General features: G+C 39.8%; 1 protein-coding gene across 8 annotated transcripts in view; it reads right to left on the bottom strand.

The window, feature by feature from the left end:
• BEND5 (BEN domain containing 5) overlaps nt 1-26,919 on the bottom strand; it is an 878,609-nt gene that overhangs the window by 406,619 nt on the left and 445,071 nt on the right. For all 8 annotated transcript variants that reach the window (XM_072932490.1, XM_030278790.4, XM_072932492.1 and 5 more), the window contains one exon: nt 6,568-6,607. In XM_072932490.1, coding sequence (XP_072788591.1) covers nt 6,568-6,607 — 40 coding nt within the window. The remainder of the gene's footprint in view (nt 1-6,567; nt 6,608-26,919) is intronic.

Raw genomic sequence — 26,919 nt, 5'->3', positions numbered from 1 at the left:
CCTTTTTATACTTACTGGGGGAAAAAAACAGAACAGAAGTTAATTTGGAGCTCTATAATACAACACTTTTTCCCAGAGAAATGAAAGGGCATTCAAATCGATACCTGCACAATAACACTCTGATGAATGTTTGCACCCAATTTTCTCATTTTGCTAACTTGAGATTGGGCATTTTGAATAGTTCTCAAAGAACATATTCTTTATGTGCTGTGAAGTATGTGGTATTGTGTCCAAACAATGCTAGAGGATAATCATTATAGGAGTGTCACTGGGCCTGAAAAGGTCAGTTAGTTAGAAATGTCAGCTTTCAATGCAACTGTGCCGGACCTTCCCATGTAAGGAACCAATTAAAGGGACATGCCAAGGAGCATGGAAACACCATGGTGACCCGGAATAATAATAAGGAATTGTGGTAAAGCTTGATATTTTTCTTTAAAAGTATTGGATTAGCCTTTAGAATATCTTCTCTGCAGTCTTATTTTGACTTTGCAAATATCACTTCTTCTACATGTATCCAAAAAAAAGGTCACTTTTTTAAATGCAAAGGTGGGGATGAAACAGCCTTACTAAAAGTAAACATTCTACAACCAAATGAGGATAAAGTTCTGGTTTCATTATTGAATCAAAAAAGTTTCATTTTGGTAGAAGTCAAAATTGGGTATTTGAGATGGATGTGCATGATGTTTGGGGACAGGGATGGAAATAGGTCAGGGGACAGGCAGAAAGATCAGGGAGGACTTGTTCTCTTGGGACGTGGTGTGAGGGAAGGGAAGAGACAGTGGAGTAGGAGGATCTCTGCAATTATTATTCTGGCAAATGCAGAGGTGTAACTGAGAATTAGGAAGGTACTGATCTGCATGAATGAGTAATTACAAGCAACAATATTATTTCTCCTTATCACAGCAAATGGAAATTCTTACAGCTCTTCAGAAACTGTAAAGATGAGAAATTGGATATAGTAAAATTTCCTAATTAGCCTCAAGACAGCTGAAGCCAACCTAATGGCACAAAAAAAAAAAAAAAAAAAAAAAAAAAAGGAAAAAGAGTCCACGTTTTCCTTCTGCTCTCTGTTAGTACCATTATCTTGCTAAAGTTTCATCAAGTCTGGAACAAACTTCTTCCTGTAGCTTTATGGTTCAGCTAAGACAGACAACATGAGAATTTCACTTTGAGCAGAGATTTTAGCAGTTGTATATTATTTTTATGGTAGTGAAATTCTTGTAGTGTGGGTTCAGAGAAACCATTTGGGGTCTATTGCCTTGCTGAGCAGAGATTCTGACTCCCCCAGTTATCTCATATTACTGTGGGCAAATGGGTGGATTAATACCCAGTGATATGGGAAATAATTCACTGAGCATTAAAAGACTTAATTATTACTGGAATTCTATGCAATTTCTTTTCTCCACTAGCTTTGCAAGTAAAAGAGCATCTGAAGCTTCACTAACATGAGCAGTGGTTATGTTAGGCTGTTTAGAATCTTCAGTGCCATCCTTTGACACATACTTAGACCAAAATCAATGTGCTATTAATTAATAAGGACTTGCAAAAAAAAAAAAAATGTCCCCAAGTTTTAGCAGCAAACAACTTTCTGTCACATTTTATTAGTTGGTATCATTTTTACTAATACCTGTCTTATAGCTTCATGACTTTGAGTTCATATTATTTTCATGCTTCAATTAGAAAGAAGTTGATAGCCAGACTATCCAGGAAGGTAATGGAAAAGTCTTGTAGCAGGGCTTAGTGGTGGAATTTATAGTTAAATGAAACTTTGAAATATACTATAAAACTTCTCCTTCCTTTACGCACTTTTACTTGAGGTCTCATAAACAGTAATATGTAGAAATGCAAAACTTAATCAGCTAAAAAATATAGCAAATCCCACATATCACTTTATGCAATGCCAGGAGAGCAGAAATATATTTTCCTAACCAGAGGAAATTAACTAGGCAACAGTCCTATATCTATAATTTAAAGCAGTAAAATATGTATGGCAGAAGCTAAAGCCACCTTAAAAGAATTCAGGGTAGCAGTATATCACAAATTAATGAAATGGAGACATTTTTAGAGCATGCAGCACTGATGATATTAAAGGGGGGAGAATATTTCACCACATAGATCAGACTGATAAATACTTTTAAAATCAAGCTTTTTCCCTGTTTAAAAGTGTAAGATCTTGAATGCTAGGAGGAAGCATGTACAAACCATTAACATTTCTAAACAAATCTTAATAGAGATTAGGATTATTTTACTCTGTTCCTACCTGTAAAGCTCTGATGTTTACACATTAGGAAAATCTGAGTAAATCAAAAGCCAGGAATTACAGAGTCAGCACTTACATTTTTTTCATCTAAAACAGAGCTGAAAGAAACTTAAAAAAATTACTTTATATTCTGTGCTGTAGCCAAGCTGGACACTATGGAATATTCAACTATCCCAGGTTTTTTAAATGCAATCAATTTACTGCTGCCAAATGTAGTAGGTTTATATACATCTGGGAAACATGCACCTACGGTGCTGATGAATTTCTCCTGACATTGCACTGATTTCAAGAGAATGTTATTTTAAATTGGCAGTAGAGAGACTGGTAGAGAAGGATAAAGCCCTGAGGATGGCTGAATCAAAGAGAATTTCAAAAGAATTTTCCTGATGGTTCTTGGATAATATCACATGTTAGCTATTTTCAAAGCCAATAGTTTCCAACACACTTCCATTTATGGTATCAATAATTAAAAAATACTTCAGTGTGAGAGGAACTTACCTTACTGAGAAGAGAAATTGGAAAGCTGTGTTATTATCATAAACACAGGAGATGCAAAAAGCTGTGTCTCCATGGAAAAGCTATGGAAACAGGGGTATCTTATTTGCAGCTATAGAGTGGTTACCACAAAATGTGATGTGATTGTATGTGCGTGTTCAAAGTGCTACTAGAACATGATCACAGAGAAATGAAGGGCAGATCTTCATCTACTTTGTATAACAAGGCCAAATTAAACTACCTCAAGCTTTGGTCCTAAACCTCAAAGACAACTAGAATAGTGTTAAGGAAATATCTTGGATCCAATTCAGAGGTAAAGCTGGGTTTAAAGAAAATTTAAATTACCAAAACTCAAATCTCATTATGTCCCACTCCCTGCCAGCATGTCCCTGCCAGCTCCTAATGAATTTTTAACATCCTTCCCCCACCCCACTGCGCACACCAGCTCTGACTCGGGCACCCTGAACTGTACAGCAGCACTCTAATTGTACCTCACATGTCAAGGGGCAAGAAGAAAGGAGTGTGGTGAGAGCATTGATAAATTTAACTTAACATTCCTCCAGCTACTCAGCAGCAAGGCAGAGCAGCAAACTCCCCTCCACATTTTCCAGGGGTGTCAGTTACTTCAAAGGAATATATTTGAGCACGAGGGAGTCTGGCTTGCTTCCAGCTTATGCATCATTTGTGTCTGGCTGTTTCTGGAGATCCACAGCAAAGCAAATACTTCCTCCAGTTTGGGGCACAGTGTGAAGCTTTCCATACCTGCTTTATTAGGGTGCTGGAAGAGGTGAGCCCTGCATGTTGCATTCAAACCATGTAGTTGGAGCTGCAGCTCCAGCCACCTGTATTTCTTCCAGTTTCTTTTATTTTTTTCACTTTTGCCCAGACTTCTCTCAGTCCAGGGTATAGATTAATGGTCTATACCTGTTCAGTTTAACATACAGATGTGCTTTTAAGCCCAGACAGAACCTGTTCAGGCAGGTTTCAGGAAGCCAAGCACACATTGCTTGGGGGTGGAAGCCATGTGGAACAGGGCAAGAGGCAGCGCTGGGTCACTCTTGGTGTGCGTTCAGCCCAGCACAGAGAGGGGTGAGGCTCAGGGAACAAGAAGCAGGCACAGATTCTGACCCTTTTGGGGGTGTTTCTGGGGCATCATGCAACAGCCATGGCCATGGGGAGCAGTGTGACTGCCATGAGATAACATTAAGGTTGCTGTGATCCCACAAACTCTCTTTAAATGTTTTGGCGCCTGAGTCTCAACAACACTTAACTTCCATTAATGGCATTATTTTACCTTGCAATTAATCTCATTAATTGGATGATCAGTTTTTTGAAATTGTTTCAGCAGCACATGAAGAAGAGCTGTTGTACTATCTGCAAGTGATCACCATCTATTCTTGAGTAAAGGTAGAAAAACTGGTTCAAGAGCTTCACACACACACAGGAAAGAGAGATTATATTCATTGTGACAGAAGTGCAAATCTCAGAGGTCACCTTTTCTTTTGAAGCCCTTTGTCTATTCTTACAATTAAGCAATAGGGTTTTGGTGGCCGACACCCCTTGTGGAACACAGAGGACTTTCACAACTCAAACTAAAGCTGTGTGACCTCTGCCAAAAGCAAAGGCTGCCTGCCTGCGGCAAGGTGGAGAACAGAAACAAGCCCCAGAGGATTGGCAGGTGCAACTAAACAGCTCAGCTTCTCATTTGAATCAGTAAATTAAGGGTTGACAGTGATTATGGCTGATCTCAGCCATCATAACTGATATAACGACTTTGTAAAAGCAGACTGTCAATGTCAGATCTTAGAACTAGGACTCAAAGAATTAAATATTTTAAAGTAGCAGTCTCCAAAGACAGATAAAAGCCCCAAGGCTATGATTTATTTTATTTTATTTTTGTATTTGTAGGGCTGAAACTAGACCCTTTAATCCACAGGCTGACATTTTCCAATCCTACTAGGAATTGAGTGCCTAAATTTTTCAACCCCTTTGAAAAATCTCAGCTTTAGGCTCTTTGGTAAGTGTAGCCTGATCCAGCACCAAGCTTCTTTTGAACCTCTACTGAAGGTAAAACTACAGGCACTTTATTATGTAATCATGAACAAGTACTATTTTTTCGCCCTATGTATCCAGTTATGGTAGATTTCTGGTTAAATATCAAAGGGTAAAACCTGCATTTCAGAAAAGGTTTGTGTTACAGGAAGCTTCCCCCTCACTTTTAGTGCAGTATGCCTACCTACACAATTATTGAAGATCCTTCTAAATAACTGATGTGTTCATTTAGTAGATTACTTTATTAAACAGAGATCTGATCAGCTACTAACTGATCACATCTATGCACAAACTCAACCCAATCAACCCTTTTACAGTGAATACTGCATCAGAAATAATGGGAAAGGTATCATAAGTTAGTTTTACAGAAAAGTCTCACATTAAGTCATTCTGGTCCCCAACCCTATTTTCTCTTATTGAAAAAGCACCCCTGGACTTCGGTGCCCTTATCCAAGATCTGAGTGTGTGCTATGATTAAGACCTTCAGAGATATTTTTTATTTTTTTCTTTTTCCTCTAGAAACAGGGAATGCTGAAGATATGGAAAATGAAAAATGTGCCATGTTTGTCCTTGAAGTTACAGTTAGAATAGTGACAATAGCTGTATCACACTGTATTGTTGCTTTTATCAGCAAGTGCCCTGAGCATACATTAACATAATTGCAAACTGCGTGAAAAGTGAACATGCAGAAATGTGATGCAATTGCCAATAGCCTCAAACATCTGTCCCAACAAAGTGTTCCTCCTCCTTATTTTAATTCTTATTATTTTAACAAGGTTAGTGAAGGAGAAACCATGTCACAGATTATATCTACATTTAGAGTGTCAGAACAATTATTGATGCAAAATTGTTATCCAAGAAAATGTGTGTCACATTTTGTTCACTTCCCATAACACCTGTTCACTCTGCTAGCACATTATTACCAGTTAAGGCCAGAATTCATTAGTCCCAGTTAAAGCCCACCTGAAAGCATAATTCATACACGCATCTGAAAAATGAACAAAGTTAACCAAAATGTGGCACTGTTTGAGCAGGGCTTCATCTGAAGCTGGTGGGCAGCAAACTTCTGTAGCTAATGGAAAGAAAGCGAGCCTGGCAAATAGGAATAAATTAAAAGCCACCCAGCCTTAAGGGCTGAGATCACAGAGGAGCACAACTGAGCCAACCTGCATTTCCACCATGGTACTGAGACCTTCAAAGCTCACTCTTGCCAGAGCCCCACACTTTCCCAATAAGAACAAATTTTGGTTTCTCTCCTTGACAGGTAAATGACAAAAGCAGATAGGTTAAGGCATTTTAATCCCACCTAAATATTTCCTGACCCACTTTGGGGTTCTCAGCCCTGAGCCTGGACCTTGTGTCTCCTTCCACACACGTAGAGTGCCACCATTTCCTGACTCCCCAAACTGCTCCCATTTGCCACCAAGGAAAGTCAAGCTTGCATTTCTGTGATACTCGAACACACTTTGTGAATTTGAGGGCATCTGCCCTGCAGATATACCACTAACTGTAACCCCAGGAGGCTAAAGGAAATATCAGCACTCCAATTCATAGAGTAAAGGTCTGAGGAGGCAGCTCTGTGAACGGATAACTGCCCGGGGCTTTGCTGAGCACAATATAGCTGTCACTTGTTATTAGGTGAAAGATTTTCTGGGGAACAGTGTTTTTCATTTTGCATGTCAGAGACGGGGGAAAAAACACATTTAGACAACCATCTCTTTAAGAAAAGAGAAGAGAGCGGCGCAGCAGAACTCACTTACCGGGGCTGGTTATTGTCAGGAGGTCAAGCCGCCGTTTTTGCTGAAAAACAAATTATAAAGGAATTGTTAAAAGGCGACTAATTTAAGTGGGTCAGCTTAGACCTACAAAGTAAGTGTTCTGACATTTACAGCAGGATTAATTACAAGTTACATAGCTCACAGTAACTCTTTTGGAAGGGATCCACATGTACTTTATGAGGGAGAAAAAACCCCTTCCTCAGTCCTTTTAATGTGTTTTTATTTGCGCTTATAAAGTTTCACTTTTTTTTTTTTTTTTGGAACATACACTTGAAATGGATAGCTGGAAGCACAGGTGGACCGATATATTTATAAAAGTGATTTTTGATTCCACAGGGAAGAAGACATGGAACCAGGACAAGCAACTCTAAATTCTTTATTCATATCAATCATTGACTCAATGCCTGTATGTGATCAAACACAATCATATCGCCTTGGGGTGAACCTTTCAAAGACATGCAAGAGGATCTAGACAAACTCAGGACTGATAAAAGGAGAGCTTCTTTACATGCTGAGCACAGTCAGCCCATGGATCTTGTTGCCACCGGATATCCCTCATCCCAAAAGCTTGCTAGATTTGATCATCACTGGATGTGTGTTCAGACAGCAAAATGCAGGCAGTTATTATGGCAAATAATCAAGTTTACACAGAGGACTGGTTTCTGGAATGGCTGCAAACCCTCACAGGGTGAACAAACCCGTACTATGAGAAAGTTAGGAAAGTATTTGGACTGGAACAAGCCAAAAATCCCACCAAAGCCTTTGTGATGGTGGGGTGAATCTGAGGTTCCTTTTTCCCATAACATACAGCCAGCACTGTTGCCTACTCCATGTTCCCAGTCTTAGGTGATCTCTCCACCACTGTCTCTCTGTAGCTTGCCACTTAAATCCAGGTGCTCCTAGACCATTATAATAGTTTTCCACTTTTCTGTGGGCTGAGAGCTTTCTCTCACAAGCAGGGCTTTCCCTATCTCATGGACAGACTGTTACTGCCCCTTCATCACAGCACTTTCCAACTTACTGTCTTCTTCCTAACTTTGCCCAACATCAGTGTGTCTAGCAGGTATTGAAGATTATACTGTCCACTTTAATTTCTCTCTCCTAATTTGCTCAATAATGTCTGTGTTACTTTCATTTATTGTCAGCCCTATTGATCTTCCAATCTAATTCTCATCACTGCACTCACTGTATTCCCTATGTGACAGCTGAAAAGTCCTTGAGGAGGAAACATTGACTTGGTATTCCCTACCCTGAATCCTCTTCCTTGGAAATCATGACTGATGAAACTCCTTTCCAAACTCTTCATTTCTCTGTGGTAAAGCTTCACTGGTTGAAGTGCATGGACACATTTGGTCATCCCCTGAATACACTTGAGCTGTGCTGGGCACAACAGCAACTTTGGCCTGCTGGAAAGACAAGTGGGGTGTCAGGCTGGAAATAACCACATTTTCTGAAACCTTCTTGGCCTTCAGTTCCTTACCTCTGGCACAACACAAAATGTATTTGAGAGAAAATTCCTTTCTGTCTTTTTCCAGAGGCACTCCTTGTTCTCTTAACTCTGCTAAGTCATTCCAAGCATGACCTTAGCAGTGTGCTCCAGCACATTTGTTTTCATTTAAAATACTGGGGCCAGCATATGCCAAACCTTTTTCCAGGTGTGCCAGGGTAAAAGGGAGCAGAAAACCCTGCTGCTGCCGTCTTGTGTCACCTGCTTACCTCTTCCTTTTCTGGGGGCAGCAAAGCAGAGTAAGAAATCCCGTGTGTGAGCACAGGACCCAATTCCCAGTGGGAAATGTGAGACAAAACATCTCCTAATGAGCTAAATTTTATATAGATCCTGCACCTTAATCCTGATTCATATGTACAAAGCTGTGAAATGCCAGAGCTTAGCCCCCACTGGGCCAAAAGCTTTGCTTACATTTCTCAGCACAACTGGAACTCTAAATGCTGTATATATAATGAACAGCTAGAGCAGAAAATATATATCTGAAGCCTATACTCCGTGAAGTCCTCTCCACCAGGAAAAAAAGGTGGAATATAAATATCCTGCATCAAAGAAAGTTGGAAAATGTAAAGATATGGAACAGAAAGGCACGCAGCCCAACTGGCCCCCAGTCCTGACTTGAGTCTGTTAGATGGGGTAAAAATAAACTTAAATGAAAAACCAAAATAGCTTAGCTTGATGCGTCAGGAAAACAAAAGCATATAGGACAGGTCAAACAAATGGGAAATAAAATGAAATTATTATAAGTCAAATGTTCAGTTTGTATTTTTTTCCAGTTTGAATACTGCCTTCAAGCTGACCTTGGAAAAAACAAATTAACTCCAGATCCAGGAAATCTTTGTGTATATGTTGAACTTTAAGCTGAAGTTATTTCTCTGACTTCAAGTGGAGCAGCACTGATCTTTTGCATCTAACACCTAACTGCTGCAAGGGATTTGAAATGCCACCAGGTTCTTGGCACTGGCTCCACCCAAGTGCTCCAGGCTGGAGCTCGGTGGTTCTTGCCTGCCTGGTGACAGAGGGAGGGAAAAATTCTCAGCTCTGACCTTCACTGGACCTTGAGAGGTTTCTCCAATTTAGCTCGTCAAGGGAAGTTTGTGTACACTCACCCCAGCCCTGGAGAGAAGCAAACAGCAAAGTGCATTCCAGAATCATGCATTTAAACATGCAAAAATGCCCTAATTATGGACACAATCACTTTCTGGAAATTCCTGCCTGCTCTCAGATCTCAGGATCTCTGCCGTTTCCAGGGCTCAGCTGGATGCAAGCAGCCTAGTAACTAGATGGATTTAAAAAAAAACCAAAAACCCAGACAGACTCACTTATGAGCAGCTATAAAAACAGCAGTCTTTGAATTTAAAGAGAGAGACATTACAAATGTCACACCCATTAATAAAATAATTTCATCAGAAGAATTGTGGCTGTGGGGCTTTATGTATTTGCTTCTTTCTTTAGTGTTGAAAGATGCAAATTGCAGCTGTGGCCCCCCTCCAGCATGATCACCCTCTCCCTGTTTTGACAGATTTCTTGAAAGACTCTGCTCACAAGATGTCTGGCTTTTTTTGTTCTGCCTTTAGGAATTTTCCACTTCTCAAACACCTGCCCCTGCTGAGATGTTTGGGACCATCCCAATTTTCAGGCAACCCACTGTCCCAAGAATTTCTTACAATCTGAGCACTGAAATGTGATGAGTTCCCTGGTCAAAAAGTGGTGACAGCTTCCCATGTCTCTAAGGCTGGATTTCACCCAGGTTGACAAAAGGGCATTCCACGAGAGACACAAAAATGATCCCCACAGCATCAGCCATAATTTATGAGGCAAACAGAAATATTCCCTGCATCATCACTATATCACTGCTGCTGTAATCCTGTCCTGCCCTTAAGGGGCAGCATCCTCTTTTCCACTCTGCTGGCTGTTTGAGATCCCAAGGGCAGGAAGAGGCCACTGGTGATTCATTCCCTTCCCACCTGGAGCAGTTTCCATCCCTGGCACTACCCAGAGGCGCAGCGCACCAGGGCCCAGAGCAAACCTGCAGCAGATCGTGTTCACTTCCACAAAATTAACACAATCCTTAATTAATGCAATAAGCACTGATGAGTAATAAATCATATTAAAATACAAGGAAGGCAATTTTTTAATAAATTAAGCATTGATTCACTCAATAAATATTAATCTACTAAGCATCAAGAATTCATTACGTTTTAGGAAACCAGTTGAAGAACGTTGTTGGTGAGCTGGTCTGCAGTGTGCAGAATGGTCCCTGTTCACTCATAATATACACTTACTTTTAACTAATTCCTGAATTGATCAAGGCAAACAACTTGCCTGAAAGTGAGTCTGGATTGTTATTCCATTGCAAGATGCAATTTTCTCAACACAGATTCTAACTCATCCCTCAGATTTTTCCCTGTTTCTTAGTAACTCCTTTTCTAAGAACCTCCTTTCCCTTCCTTGGTTTTGGAGGTCTTTAAAATATTTGCTGACTGGTGTCATTTAATTTTCACCTCAATTAACTTAGCAAGAGTTGCAAAACTAGGGAAAAAATTGCAGGGGGAGTGTAAATTAACTCATTCATTTAAGTTTAGTTTATCTATGAGATGTTCTTTCACACTTTGCTCTCTGCAGAGTTCCTCCAACCTTTTATATAGATGTGGGATGTGCTGCACTTGCTTTGACTCTTATCTACAGATTAGCAAAAGAGAAGGGAAAAAAAGCCAGATGCAAAGATGCCCCACGAGACTGATATGGAGCTGTTTCTGTAGCAACCGATGATTTTCTTCTCATGTAAGAATGAGCCTCGTCATATCTAATTCTGAATGTATCTGGGCCTTCCTTGCCAGCCAAAGCTGTGTCAAGTATTAAGTCAATATAGTCAGAAAGAGTGATAAAAAAGCAATTATAAAGTCATCTTCCTACTTCTCCTTCAGCCATGATCCAAAAAATATCCTTATTCCTGCCTTCTGTCCCAGCACATCATCTCCAGGGCCCCTACACCCAGCAGTGTGGGTAAGTGGGGATGGAGCTGGCAGCAGCTACTCAGGGATCTACTCCACACATGATGCTGGAAGCTCCTTCAGCTTCCCAGCCATCCACATCCCAGGAGCCAGCAAAGGTTTTTCTAAACATCAAGGCCATCTATTCCTGCCTTGCTCTGAGTCTCCTGATAAAATTCCTAAGCCCAGAGCTGGAGCTTCAGTCCAGAAACTTCACCTCTAGAAAGCTCATGTTGGCTTTGTGCCTTTCTCTGCCTTCACTCTGTGGGCAGTTTTTGCTGCAGCTGTGAACCCAAAACCAGGCTGCCCACTCACTATCAGCTCCTGGCAGGAAGCTGGAATTGACTCTCTGGGACTCACTTTGTCTTCCGAAGGACAAAGGACTTTATCTTCCAAAATGTATTTTACCCAGCCTGGTCTATGCTATTGATTTCTTCCCCCTAATTTGAGTGTGTTTTGAACATGTGTCTGTCCCTCACCACCTTCAATTTACTGTGCACAGGGTTTAAGATTGAAATGAATTACACAATGTTATTTATTTTCCTGGAAACTTTGCCACAAGTTGTCACTAATAGCACCTTTTCTTTTTGACTTCAAAACTAGTGTTTCTTTTCTGTAAACTGTGTTGACACAAGAATAATTGAAACCAGTGTATATTATCACAAATAAAGCTGAGGATGTACTGAAGGGTGCATTTCACATTTCTGTGGTCTTTATGACTGCCACACTCTGTAACGTCAATGCTTTGGAAATCTGTCCTTTCACATTATGGCATGAAGGAACCCAGGAGTTCAGAAAAGGATCAAAGAGATCCCAAATGTGCAGCTTGGCACAGTTGGGTGGCACAAAAAGATTGCCCACAGGCCCCACCATGGTTTGCACTGGAGGGAAAATGTGCAGGAGGGGGAGATTAAGGAGGATGCATCCCATCCTTCCTTGCTGCCACCTGCTGTTGGACAGGTTAAGAAATATGCAGGGTTGAGCAACATCTGGATAAATATTTTAAGGAAGGCTTAGATGAAGAAAGGTTTTGAGGAAAAAAGTGAGCATTCATATCTGCCTGGTTCCTAGCTCCTCAAATGCAAGTTTCACTACTTGTACCTCCTTCCCTTCAGAGTGCAAGAGTTACCTCCAAAGAGAGACTCTTGATTTAAGTAATGATACTAAAAAAGTATTAATTCAAATCCTATAAAAATGGATAATTCAATTATTTAAAGATGTCTTTTCCCCCCATGTGATTCTGAGCGATAATCTTTTCTTTCCATCCAAAAATCACAGACTTTTGTTCACATAATGAAACAAGATCTCACATTTTGTACTTCCTTTATGACTAGCTGCTAAAGTTTCCTGGTGTAATGATAAAATGAACCAGTCAGCTTGTTGACACTTGACTGGGATTTTAGCAAATTGCATCTGCTGTAGCCTACCCTGTGGAATCAATTATTGATAATATAGGTGTGGAAGAACATTTATAAAGTGGTTTGGGATATGTTATTGCTCACGCTAAGAGCTATAATGAGCATTTTAAACCATTTTGACACTGACCTCTGCAGGTATTTGATCGCTGCAATATGTGGTAACTCGATTCTGGTTTAGAATCAAACACAAGCCCAAATAATGAAAGACAGTGCCAAACCTTTAAGTTACTTTAGTCATTCGTCCAGTGCACATACTCTCCTACTTAATATCTGACACTTGCCTATTCCTTTCCCGAACCCAGTGATGCATGGTACCTTCCTACTTTCCCAAAGCACTGCCAAACAAGTAGCTGAGACTTCTCCCTCCCCCTTGAACTATTTGGCTCAGGAACAGAAGATCCACACGTAATGTTCTTACAGCCCTGTTGTGCTCCAAAGCTGTACAAAATGAACATTAATACAACAAAGGTTAATAAAAGTGGAAAAGCCATTTTTTAGCACACAGTCAGTAAAACCTATGGCAGTAGGAGGTTGCAGCCCCTTGGTGAGCAGGTTGCTACCAAAAGCTGTAGATCATTGCCCAAGCCATGGGAGCCACTCTCAGATTTATGGGCCCCACAAATTCATGGTTTCTTTCCACTTACTCTTGAGTGACATCTACTCGTGCTTCATCTATAGGCTGCCTTATTTACATATTCAGCTCTCATAAAGTAGTAACCAGATTCATAGTGAGCTACTAGGAATCCAAAAAAAGGTAGCTTTTTTCACTGTAATATTAACAATCACAACAAAAAGTTGTTCAGGCAATCTCATCTCTGGAAAGTAAGGCAAAAGGAAGGAACTGCTTTGGAATGAACTGGTTCTTAACTTTGCCAATAAAAGCTATGAGAGCAGAAAGCCTCTTGACTGAGGGAAAAGAAAGAATGATATTGCCAATACCTTTGTTCTGCTCTTTTCCAAAAGCTCTGGGCCTGCAAGAAATAAAGGAAGAGAAGAGGCCCATTGTCCATGGTCTGGCCCCACATCCAGATTGGGATCAAGATTTTTTTAGCTGCACTAAAAAAAAGGTGGTTTGTGCATGTTTTAAATGTACTTACATAGCAAGGGTTCAGGATCTACTCATTCCACAATTTAACTCAGCACTCTAAGGGGTTTGTTTTGGTGAAACACTGCCACGCAGGTTTTTCACAGTCTCTTGTATTACTATGTAAATTGCAGAGCTGTGGTTATAATCCTGTGCTTGTGACATCAATTACTTAATGCCTATAGAGATTATTGTAATGCCACAAACAACGGATTATGTTTTAAAGTACATGGCAAGCAGCAGGAGCCAATAAACTCTTCTATTTAAGATGTATTTATTTTGAAAAATAGAGTAAACAGGGGCAGGAAAAACTGCACAGACCCCACACAGTGCCATTAACAACCAAAATCTATCCATGGCACACATCCCTCTAGGCACTGCCTTGCCATTCTTTAGCTGTTATTCCTGTCTTAAAGTTTTACCACGGAAAGGGGCAGCATTTCTGAAAGCAATTATGAACTTTGAAAGTTCACCATTTGTTGGGGAGCAGGGGGAGAGAAGCAACAGTGTTCAATGAATGTTTAATTAGAAACAAAGCATATCTACCTATACCAGTAATGGGATATTGACTGACCAGCCATTGTTTATGGGGTGGTTTAGATAACAGGACAGATTAATCCCCAACATAGGCAATCTTTAAACTAAACATGCAATTGTAGGAGCCTGTGATTACATCATAAAGGAGACACAAATTCAGGGGTCCTTGTCCCTACTCTGGTCCCCATCTGGACCTGGAAATTGAGCTCTGAACCCACAGATAGCTTCTCCCAAACATTCTTTTGCTATACCTAAATAAATATTTATTCAAATTGGGACTTTAAGTTCCAAAATTTATGTCTGACCTAAGCAGCTTAGCTACCAGCTAGTAGCAGTTTTCTATTCTCTCCATGTCAACTAACACTAAGTTTAATAAACTCTCATCATGCCACAATAGCCAGGATACTGGTGGGATGAAGACTGGCTTGGGTTCAAAGGTATTACTGGTTTGAAAAAAAAAGGGAATTCTAGGAGAAGATTTAAAAAAACCCCAAATACCTAGGATTATTAAAATGTTGGGAAAATTTCTGAAACATGAGAATTTTTCACTGAAAGAGGGACTGACTCCAGCCCTCCAAGCTCTGCTCAGGGTGTGACAGCACCACTACAGCCACAGACTTTTCTGCAATAGGAACAGGCAGGAAGGAAGGGGAAATAACTCTGTGTTTTCACATTTAAACTAGGAGGATTGTTGAAAATACCATGCCGACCCCCACGTACTGTGTAATGTCTCTTAATTTCTGTATATAAGTCAAGGCAACATGATAAAAATTGCATCAAAAAGTTAAATTAGAATCTATTATGTATGGACAAATATATAAATTTACATGCCCAGCTATTTTGGTCTCATCTAATTTCAAGCTCTTCATCTAATTTCAGTTAGAGTCTGTTTCTTTTCACAATCCATGGCAGTGAGTTTGTTTTTCCTATTGCTCCAAATTATTTTTTTTTCCAAACCAGACCACTGCTTGTCATATTCACTTCAACAAATGATTCAGAGCATCCCAATCTTTATTCTCCCCAAACCTGCCTATTTAATTACAGCCCATGACAGCACTGTCTGGAGAAGTCAAATGGCACAAATGAGCGTGGGCTTTTCTGAAGGTAAAAGGAATAATCTGACTTTCCAAACAGACACAGCACTTTCTCATTTGTTTCTGAAGTAACATCGTTGTGCTTTCCTATGAAATGTGCTAAAATCATCATTAATTCCTGCAGCGGAGTATCTTGAGGCACCAAACTTGTGGACCAAGGTACAATCAGGCTGCAACTGCTATAAAAATTCCTAAGGACTACCAGGGCAGCTCTGGAACTACCTACAGCCACTCCCAGGGTCACTCTGCCTTTATACACTATCTACTGTAATTCGTGCTTAATCAATGGGTGGTGTCTCCAGAATTGTAAATAAAAAAGCCAAATTGAGGCTACTGGAGCCAAGGCAGCATTTCACTCTATACATCCCAATTGGGAGAGTTTTATCTTAGTTTTTAAATTTGGCATTTTAAACCCAAATCCTTCAACCAGGTGCTTTAAACTGTGAAAACCATTCCAGGGGAATTTTTATTCACAGCAGTTGAAGAGAGTTATATGTGTAGTAAATAATATGTTATGCTATATTAAAGGAGAAAATAAAAGTTTGGTTCATCAAAATCACTGAGCTGAGTTAGTTTGCCTGAGAGCAGCCTTGAATGGAAAATGAGGCCATTCAGATATTACAAGTTTGCTCCTCTCCTCAGTCCAAGTCAGGTTATTCTGACTAATAAAATAGGGGACAACATTTGTCCTGTCAGCTGAAGAGAGATAAGAGGTCTGAAACCCTCATTTCATTAGCCTCATTGCTAACTGGTTCAAATTATCTCTCTTTTACAGTTGTTCTATAAGCAATTCACTGGGGACCTGTACCTGATGTACATCTAATGGTGCTTAAAAACCCAGAGCACACACTTGTGAGAAATCTGGTGACTGGCAAACTGGGCACTACTTTGAGCATGAGGACCTACTGGGAGAGAGAAGGGGACCAAATGCCCTATTAACCAATCTTAACACAAAACAGCTCATTTTTTGCATCACAAATGTGCAGATGCTTCAGGGTCCAGCCCAGCCAAAGGCTGAATTTCCCCAGCTCCCCCTGGTGAGACAGGCACTGGGGAGAGAGATTGTGCCCCTCAGAACCAGATCCCCACAAGACAGGAGCTGAGATTTGCTCACATGCAACAAACATTAAACCAAGGACATGGTAATTCTGTCCTGAGACAAAGAAGTTGTCCTTTGGGCTGCACAGAAAATATGTTTCTCTGCGTAATTTAAAATGTGGATGTTTAGCTATGATTTGTGAGTCACTCTGAAGTTTCCATTTTTTTTAGAAATACACAGTTCTGTATTTTAATTGCTACTATTGCCCTTATTTACATTCTTTATTTTTAGAAAAAATCCAAGAGGTTTACAAACATCCATTGAGCATTAACCTTAAAAATTAATTATCTAGATGTTTGCGACAACATTTACACACTGTGTTAGGAAAAGCAATTTGCTTCCCCAAAGAGTACCTATTTTTCAGTTAGCAAAAAAGCTGTGGTATGTCAAGAATAACTCAGGAGGAAGCATCAGTCCATCATTTCAAATCAATTTCACAGTTGCAGGAAAGGTGAACAGAGTTTCCACAGGTGAAAATGCCAGGAAAATTTATCCTTGTTCTTAGCCTGAACTCCATTGTGTCAGATAGCAATATTTCAGGGTTTTAAAAAAAAAAATAAAAATTTTGAAAGACCAACACAAATGTAAATGTTCTAATTTATAGTGGCAAAATTCGATGTCAGGTTCATTCTTGTTTTCAGTGAGCTTAAATTTTTCTTTTGGGCACTGAAGACAGAGAACATTTTTCCTTCTGAAATGTGGCTCCCCTCGCCACGGTCCTGTGGTTTGGGTTATGGAGGAGACGCAGGAGCCCAGCTCAGCTTTGCCCTCTCCACTCCCAGCCTCCCCAGAGAGAAGTTTATTCCCCACAGACCACTCCAGAAGAAAGTCTCTCTGCTATTTCAGCCAACAGAAATATATCTGTGCTAACTTACAGCCGGAAAAAAATATGAGTGTTCACGTCTTTTATATCCCCAAATAAATAAACTAAACTGTTCAGACAATACAATAGAATCAGTATTTTCAAATGAGCTTTTTAATGAAGCCTGAATAGATTTCCAGCCCACATGAGCAGAAAACTAAGTAAAATCATTGGGGATTACTGTTAAAAAGCTCCTTAAAAAAAAAAAAAAAAAGAAAAAAGGAAAAAAGAAAAAGAAAGATAAATTGATCTCAGGGCAGAAAAGGCACTTTGCATACAAGGAACTGGCGAAGCAAGGGGCAGCAGAGAAGAAAGTGTTAAGAGAACTGAAGATAAAAAGGTGCCATTAGGAAGATGGCTTTGGAGCAAATTACATAGAAATAAGATGAAATTTTTCTTAAAACCAAATAAGCAAACAAACCAGCTCCCCCAGCCCTCTGATCAGCAAAGAAATCAGAACTGTCAGCTTTCATCTGCCTCGTACAATAAACCTAAACTCAAAAGAATAGTTAAGTTTTGATTCAAGCCACACAAAGCTAATTTTTGCCGGCCATGGCTTTCCCTAACTAGGTGTTTTGGACTCTGAGGAACATGAGATTTTCTAGGATGGAGAGTGTTTTAGTATTGCTACTGTGTCAACTTTGAATTATGCACAGATTTTTAAATATGGATCTGTTCCTCTACTTATGATGACAGGCACATTCACATCATATAAAATTGAGAATGAGGAGAGCTAAACAAAGCCAGTGAGTTCTGAATTGATCACCTAAAACATCTGCTGTATTGCTTAGGAATTGCAGCACATATGGTATTTCAGAGCATCCAATATTTGGAGGCACACTACCTATGCAGAACATCCATAAAATGTCAGAAACGCCCATTTTGGCTATTTCAATCTTAACTCTGAATGTTCTTTTTTTAAAATAAACCACCTAAAATTATTTCTGGGTTTATTTTTCTGTTTTACCAAGTAATTTGATTGCAATCAACTTATCTCCTGTCCTAAGTCTCCCCTGTGTTTCAGTACACTGGGAATGTTAATAGCGTTCAAAACAACAGCAAGAACATAATGGAAAAGAGAAAAAGAAGTGATCATCTAAATGTTATCCTTCTGATCTCAACCAATCTACTCCTTGCACTTATTCTGAATCTCACCACCATTAGGGTACAATAATCTCACAGCAACCCTAACACAGTATTGATTAACAACAAATCAGAAAGATGCATTTAAAATGGGGTTTTGCTCTGATTTAGCAATCCTGCTATATCACACTCAGGTCTTGCCAAGAGAAAAGATGTGACATTATTCAACAACTAACCTCAGAGTGAATTAGACATCCAAATTATTTTTAGGCAGTAATGTATTTTTGAGAGTGATTCTAAGCATCAAAATCTCACTGAAATGGGTCAGATTGGAGCCTCTGACTTTGCATCAAAACAAAAAAAATAGCAAGGCAAAGCATCGCAAAACATCAAATAAAAGTATTTTTTAAAATTCTACTGGCCAATTATTTGCTTTGCTTTGCAAGTTAGGCTTTGATTTGGGGAGATAAGAAAGGCTGGAAAGTCAAAACCACTCAGACCACATCCCGGAGGAAGAGAGAGCTGCTGTGCAAAACAGAGAAAATACCAAATGGGGCACTGGAGCCACAGAGCCAGAGGAACCATTGCATTGAAAATAAATTCTTCAAATGGAACTAGTCTAGGGAACAGTGCAGGTTCAGAAAAGATGGCAGAGATCACCTAAAATACTTGCAATTTCTCATGGCAGAGTTTCCTTCAACCAGTTCAAGCTCAGAAAGAGGTAAGGGTGAACCATGAATCAACACTCACCGAGTCTCTCTGGTAAACTTATTATTTGTTGTTGCAGTCTCTTGCAGAACTCAAGACAAAGGCTTTCCCTCTGCAGATAAACACTAATAAAAGTGCCTGTATTTTCTCTTTCTGCTTCAAACCTAATCCATGGGTCAAAATCAGTAGCAAGTTGCATAATTCTAAAAACACCTCCAAAATTTATTGGATTCTGTTCTACAAGTGATTATCAAAAAACCCAGCACTAATTTACCCTTTATATCTTCAGATAATGGGGATATCCTATTCACCCATCTCAAATTTTCAGAATTTCAGAATTAACTCAGTATCTCAGAATAAAAATATCATTCTGGGGGTTGCAAGAGGTGAATCAGGTACCAGTTTTGGCAATTCTAGCTCACATAAACAGAAGGCAACGTGGAACCCAAACTGCAACACACAAAATCATGTACCATTTAAAACAAGTTCTGTGCCTAGCAAGCATTGTCCAGTTTAGCAGAATTACTGTTTTTAACACTGCAATGCTAAAATATGGTATTTCATGAAGCTACATTGTGTGCTTAATGATAGCCAGCTGAATAATTCTGGAAAGTAAAAGCTTATTTTCTCTCTTTTTACCCTGAAGTCATTAAAACCTAAGAGGGCAAAACTCACAGCTCACATTATCTGTGCCATAAACTCTTTCTAAAACTAAAACGGCCTCAAGCTTTGTAAGAAAAACAAAATTCAGAGCTTTTTAAAAGAGCAGATCCCAAAAGCAAGACTATTGCTAGAGCAGAGAGAATTCTGTCAGGGCTCCCTCTTTTGGCAACAAAAAAAAAGCTTTGCAGATCATCATGAAAAGCTTTTCACAAGGGGGTCTTTGCTTCCAGGAGTACAAACCTCACACCACACATGGCCTGGCCTGACTGTATTTTATCTTCCAGGGAAGACCTCAGCTGCCCAAAAGTCTTCATTTAGCCATACTAAAAATGCTGCTACTCTTGAATTTTGGAGTTCCTTACACTGTCCCTTCATTCTGAAGATTTCTTGGAGCAAGAGGAACCACTCAAAATTCCACATTTTGCTGGGAGCTAAGAGTTATAGGACTGGCCAAGACCAGGCAGAAACAAAAGCAATTTGGCATTGCTGGGATAAAAACCACAGGATTAGTCAAGAAAATAGGTCACAGAGGACAGGCCAAAGAACAAGTGTGAAAAATGGCTTTTTCTGATTAGTCCTTTCCTGGGAAGTGTGCCAGAAAGTACAGAAGGTCCCCAAGAAATTTCCTCAGGCTAAGTTTCACTGTGCAGCTTTTCCATGGAAGCTGTCAAATGGAAAAAACATCTAGAAATTTTTTTATCACTATTGGGATTGCTGGTGTAGAAGAGTTTTACCCGGACACAGGGTTTCTGAGAGCTGCTGATGGCTTGGGAAGGGACCTGCCCTGAGTGTGGGCTGCACTGGCAAGGTGCTACACCTGAATTTGTAGTTACCTGGGGGCTGGGATGTCTCAGGAAGGAAAATCTGTTCACCTGAGTTGTTACCACATTCCTCAGTAAAATGAAGTTTGGGGTCAGTAGACACTATCTACAGGCAATTTAAGGCAAGTTCTTTAGTGGTGTATTAAAACCCCAAACCCATCATATTAATTTGGCCTTATACATATATATGTGTATATATATATATATAAACATAGGAAAAGCTTTGGATAACTTTTTCCTTTTGCTTCTCAGTAATTTACATCACCTGATATTCTGAAACTCTGATTTTTTACAATGGGAGCTTTTTAGCAACTTTTAGTAAGGGTTATTGAAATTTAAAAGTTCATTACGTTATAATTGTCTCATCTAGGCCTCAAAGGCTTTTGTGTTACTGCTGTCCTGTGGGGAATTGAGCAACAGGGTGTTGGTTATGTGAACTCAGGGAGAGCTCCTTATAAACATGACAGATATTATGGGGTCTTTCAATTTAAATACCCTGTCTGCAAAAGGCAGATTATTCTGGATTTATACACATAAAGAGAATATCATGGTAACTTTTTATTAAAAATTAAAATCTTTTGAGTCACAACAGAAATCAATATACCACAATTTGAGTGAAGTAGAATGATGATCCTGTGGTTAAGTAATTGAAAAGGGAATTGAGTAATCTGTCATTCTCCCTGCTCTGGGCAACTTAGCTCTGGATGTCTTAAGCACTGCATTGTAGGCTCTTAAAAGAGTTAGACATCATGCTTCCAAAAGCAATTTCAGCAAGCAAGGCAGCATTTTGGGTACATTCCTAAATAAAAGTCGTATTTTACATTTTGCACATCCTGGAATTGTGGCCTTTTCTAACATGCTGGACTAAGAGGTTCAAGGAGCTCAACAAGGTGGCCAGCAAGGATGGAAGGCATGGCCACATGGTCCAGGACAATCAAGCATTGTCCATCTCTAACCTGGCAGCTGAGAACTGCCCGTGGCTGTAAAATGTGAGGCTGGGCAGGAGCTGCTGAGAGCTCTGAGATCTGCAGAAGCCAGCACTGGACCTGCCTGCAGCTGGCTTTGAAAAGCATCCTAAGAAGTCTGACACTTCAAATCACTTCTGAAAATGAGACTAAAACACCTAAAGTATTTGTGCATTACTCTACATGGTGTTGTGGAGGTCAAGTTCTAAATTCAAGAACTCTTGGGGAAACCAAGCTGCTCAACTAAGCAAAAAGGCTGCTGTATTTCCTTTCTTTTGTTCTTGCCCTCTTTCACCAGCATCAGTTTGCTCTATCTGGGATAACATCATGCATTGTTGAGGTGTCAGACTCAGCTTTTTGTGCAGATGGTTCTTTGCTGTATGTATACACACAATTACATACATCACTGCCTGGTTATCGTGTGGTGTGAGCCAGAGCGAGGTGGCCATAGATGGGTAACCACGAGGATTTAAAGAATAAAGGCAACACAAATGCAAAAAGGCAAATGATGATGCAATTCTGTATGAAAATATATCTGTGCAAACAGTGTAGGCAACCTGTCCAGGCTACCTGAATAACCTCCAGAATCTGGAGTGATGCTGCTTCTCATTTCAAGCCATCAGTGCCTTTCTTTCACTCAATGCAGCAGCTCAGGAAGAGAAGTGTTTGCCTTCATTTTGAATTTGCCTGCCTTTTTTCACAACCTTAATTTCACTGAGTTGCTGAGTTTTGTATCTTTATAAGATGCACCATTCAAGCTTCCAGCAGACATGCAGATTAGCCTTATCCTAAAGCACCTCATCTCTATTTATCCCGGGATAATTAGTCACATAAATTAGAAGTCATTACCAAAGGCTACAAAAACCTTTAGCAAAGGCTTGTTGACAGGCTAAAATACATGTTTAAAATACTTTTAGGTCTGAGGGTGGGAAGAAAGGGGTATGTATGTGGGGGGAGGTGTGGGGAAGAGAAATATCATCATCAGAGGAAGGAAATTCTGGCAGAGAAAATGGGGCTGTGTTAATCTGTATTCATTCCTAAAGAAAGACTTATACCATTGTGTGCTGCCACGGTGATATATAACAGAGGACATTTAAAATGCCAAGCCATAAAAGTGTATTTTCTTCATTACATTTTCGTTGAATGCTTTGATCTTCCCATTTTACACTATAAGTTTGATTCATCATTACTTTCCAGTAAGAAACTGCCACATTTGATTGTGGAAAGAAGAATTCTTATCTAATTGCAATTTGTAAGCACAGGATTTAGTGTATTGTTGCCTGAAAAATGGAACTGTCTAAATTATTTTCCCTGAAACTAACGTCCTCAACAAATAAAAGCAACATATGATAGCTGGGCATAATTAAAGAAAAAATGACACCTACTGTTACATGAATAAAGAAAATATGTTGATGACAAGGAAGAGGAAAAAAAAAAAGTGATTTCCCTGCAGTTTTGGTAAAACACAAAAGCATCACATTTTAGTTCTTTTAACACATTTGTTCAATGAATTGGAAAAGAAGCAATCCCATCCTCCAAAGCAGGCTGTAATGTACAGTTATTTCCCTGCAGCCCGAGCAGTGCACGTCAGACATTTTGGATTTACTGTGCAGGCACTGCAGCCCTGAATGTCCCGACACCCAGCAGCCTTTTCCTGAGCTATGGCACAGCAACGAGAAAACAGCCACGGGAATCTGGGCATGCAGCAAAACCTCCCTGAAAGGTTCCTGCCTGCAGCTTCACTTTCAACAGCCATTTTGATCTCTTAAGGTGTCTATACATGTTTTATGAAATCAGTTTTCAACCAACTTTCTGCTTTTTCAAACCTTTTCTTTTTTATTTTTTTCTTTATTGCTTGTCATCCTAGCTCCCTCTCATGTGCTTATCTATTCCCTTCCCCAATATTAAGCAACTCATAGAAAACCTCTGGTAACAAAACATGTAATATTCTGTTATCATTTGGCATTTTACCATCCAAAGCTTAGAGTATTTGTCTTTTTTCCTTTGTTTTCAGCACTGTCCTGTCTCGCCCCTCCCCACAGCATTCACATATTCATTACAGATGCCTTGATAAACTCGTTTCCACTCCATGGGGTATGAATAGGGTTATGGAAATCACCTATCTATAGCAATACATGATAACAAATATGCAGTGATAGCTCTGAGAGATGAATTATTCCCCAGCATCAGAACAGTATAATTTGTAACCTGTTGGAGGAAATGCTATCCTGATATTAGTGAGTTTTCCAGCCCATTCTGAGATACATTCTGCTCCAGCTACTCCCTCAATGTGCTCAAGAAAGTTTGAAACCAGACTGGATATTTCTACCCAAGTTGTCAGTGCAGCTTTGGCTGCATAGAAGATATATTCAGACAATAATATGTAATTGTACTTATAGAAATATACCTAGAATAAGACTAAGTACTACAGGAGCAATCTAATATAATAATTACTTCTAAACAAATATAAACACAGTAAAAAGAAACACTATGAATCCCTAAAAACAACAAAAGAAATCTAACTATGTATCTTCGTTGTTTACAAATAGTCTTAAGCATTGTCTCAAAATACAGAACATTACTCCAAGTAGAAGCACAGTAAAAATGACTGGGTTTGCAAGAGAAAAATAACTAAATAAAATGGTTACTCTGGAATTTGGGTCATACTGCAGCAGCAATGGGGTTGAGCAGCTGTGTGAGGGATGCAGCCAATACCTGGTTAGAAGCCACTGGCCTTTTCTAGAGATAGAAGAAACACTCTACATGAGTCACCTTCTGAGCCACCTGCAAACTGCCTATCAACAAGCTCTCAAAATAGCAAAACCGTGGTGGGGGGTGGGCATATGCATCTCTTTCTTGGAGCAGGATCTCCAGTTAGTAACAATAAATAATTAATGAAAAGAGGGTTTTATGCAAGACTAAAATATGTTTTTTTTCGAATGCCCAGGTACTGAACTGGGTGCTTGTAAGCTGTGAAATTTGACAACAGCTGCACAAGAATTCCAGAGCTGGAGAGATGTCGGAATCTGTAGTATTGATGATTCTGAGATTGTAGAAAGTCTCTGTCTTTCTGCCCCGGTGCCAAAGAAGAAGTCATAATTTGTCTGTGCTGGTTTCAAGGTTGTTTATTCTGTTTATCTCTAACATGTTCTGCTGCCCTGCCGCAGCTCTGTCCTGCAGGGCAGCGTGTGGGGCTCTGCCCTCAGTGGGATGTTACAAACATTAAATACCAGAAACTACCTGTGCTGGATTTACAATAATGTGCCAATATCTGTTACCTACGTTGAACAGTGTGTCCCCAGCCTAAACCAATAGAAAAATGCCAACACTACAGTGAAACATGGAGGGCATGAAGAAGAAGAAAAAGGACAAGACACACCCAATTTCCTCCATCTTGTCCCCTTTGGACCCCTAATCTAGAAACCTAAAATTTTACTTTTGCACCCATGCCACACTTAATTATTACTCATATCAAACACTCAGACCTTGTAATTCATCCTGTAAGATTGAAAACTCTTTTCCATGGACAGAGATCACAGACAGTGTCTCTGGGGGCTCTGTACAGGGGGGTTCCTGACCCCTGCCAGGGTCCCAGACCTGCCAGGGCAGCCAGAGGGAAGCCCTGGATTCCCACAGAGAGAGGCCTGACTAAGGTAATGTGATAATAACCACCTTGAAGATGAGTGCCCATTTTACCAGGATTTCACTCATCATGGCTGCAATGTCACGTTTCACCTCAACTATGGAATTGTTCTCTGCATCGCCAATCTTTAGGACAAACCCCGGTATTGGAGCAGAAGAATTTTGCTGTGCACTTCACATGAATATCATGTAAAATCCAGGAAACTGAGCTGTAAAACCAGTTGTTCCAGTGGCAGTGTGAGTGCTGGGCTTGCCAAGCAGTGCTTGTCCCCCAGCAGCACCGGGAGCAGCTGTCACAGGCTGCTCAGCAGCCCTGCTACCGCCTGCAGCCACAGCCACCCTCCCTGTATATGGAGAAGGACCAATCACATTAGAAAACACTTACTGACATTAAGCATCCATTAGAAGATCTCCCAAGGTCCCTTCCAACCTCAATGATTCTATGAAATATTCTTTTATGTCAATAAACACAAGCAGATCTGATCAAATATTGATTTCCAGCACTGCTCTTCCCGAGGCAGCTTCTCTGTAACATTGTGAGGAGTCAAGTGGTGGGGAGGATGAGGGATGTTTTCCCCTGCCCTGCCTCTCTTTTGAAGCCTCGGGGAGTTCTCTACAGGTTCAAGAGAAACAAAACACACGTGGCTTTGAAGAAAGACAGCTCCTTCTTAGGACTGCCAATACTGCTTTGGGTCTGAGGGGTTTTTCTTGGCCCATTCAAAGTTTTGGACCAGGCTCTGGATGTCCCCTTCACCATGTTGACTCCACAAGCCTCTCCAAATCTAAGATATTAATAAAAATAAAAGGAACAAACAAACAAGACCATTGGCCAGAATCTTAGCTCAGGCAGACTTCTTGTTGCTTTAAAGGGAAAATTTCCATTTCTATCAAATAAGTTATGGCTATTGCTGCAGACATTCACTTCACATGAAAGATTTCTGGGTACTGAAATGTTAGATAAAAGCCCTCAAATATCTGGGATAAAGGACTGTCCCTGGCCCACATTATTTCAAAATATTTGCCAGGCAAAATCAAAATGTGACCTTCTTCAGTAATAAAAAGAGCATTATTTATTTATTTTTCAATTTCCCCTAAAAGTTCCTCAATGTAAAAAGAACGTGCAATTACTGCAGGGCATATCACAAGCATTTGGGAGAGTAGAAAAGAAAAAGGAAAACTCTCCCACTGAGCTCTTCTTTTTCAGAAGCATCATTCTATGATCAGGAGTGAGCTGTTTTGATTTTTTTTTTTTTTTAATTGCTTTCCTATATTGTACCAGATTGTTTTTTGGTTTTTTTTTTTCTTGATTGCAGAAAACATTTTCAGTCTGGAATAATTTTTAACTACTTCATTAAATTGTCCTAAAATACAAAGAATTTCAGAACAGTGTGCTTTTATGATGTGAAAATCCACTCTAGAGCTTTAAGGAGCTGCTGCTGTGAAATCATAAATCAGCATGGGAAAAACAATGAACCATAATATTTTGCACGGATGTGGGAGTTTCTGGTCTTTTATATAACTTCTAATCTATGTTAAGCAAGGAGTATTAAGACTAACTCAGAGACACTGTCAGAGTCTGAAAACAGGTATGATAAAGAAAAAAAATTCACTATTGCCTATCAAACAGTGTAAACTCAGGCCCTTTCCAAAAATTATCTGAGCATCCTCAAATCTAAAATTAAGTTGGTGCGGTCCTGCAGTAGCTCTGTGCTTCTGATACTCAGTTGCCCATTTTTAATGGAGAATGGCAAAATACCTTGTGGGGATACAGAGCAATTGAAAGCATTATGAAGACAAAACACTAAGTAGCACTTCTTACTGTACACACCATTTCATCAGGGCATTTTTAATCAGCATGCCT

Source organism: Taeniopygia guttata, chromosome 8 (assembly GCF_048771995.1).
Source record: "Taeniopygia guttata chromosome 8, bTaeGut7.mat, whole genome shotgun sequence".
In the NCBI taxonomy this organism is placed as follows: domain Eukaryota; kingdom Metazoa; phylum Chordata; class Aves; order Passeriformes; family Estrildidae; genus Taeniopygia; species Taeniopygia guttata.
This window is presented reverse-complemented; position numbering and strand designations above follow the sequence as displayed.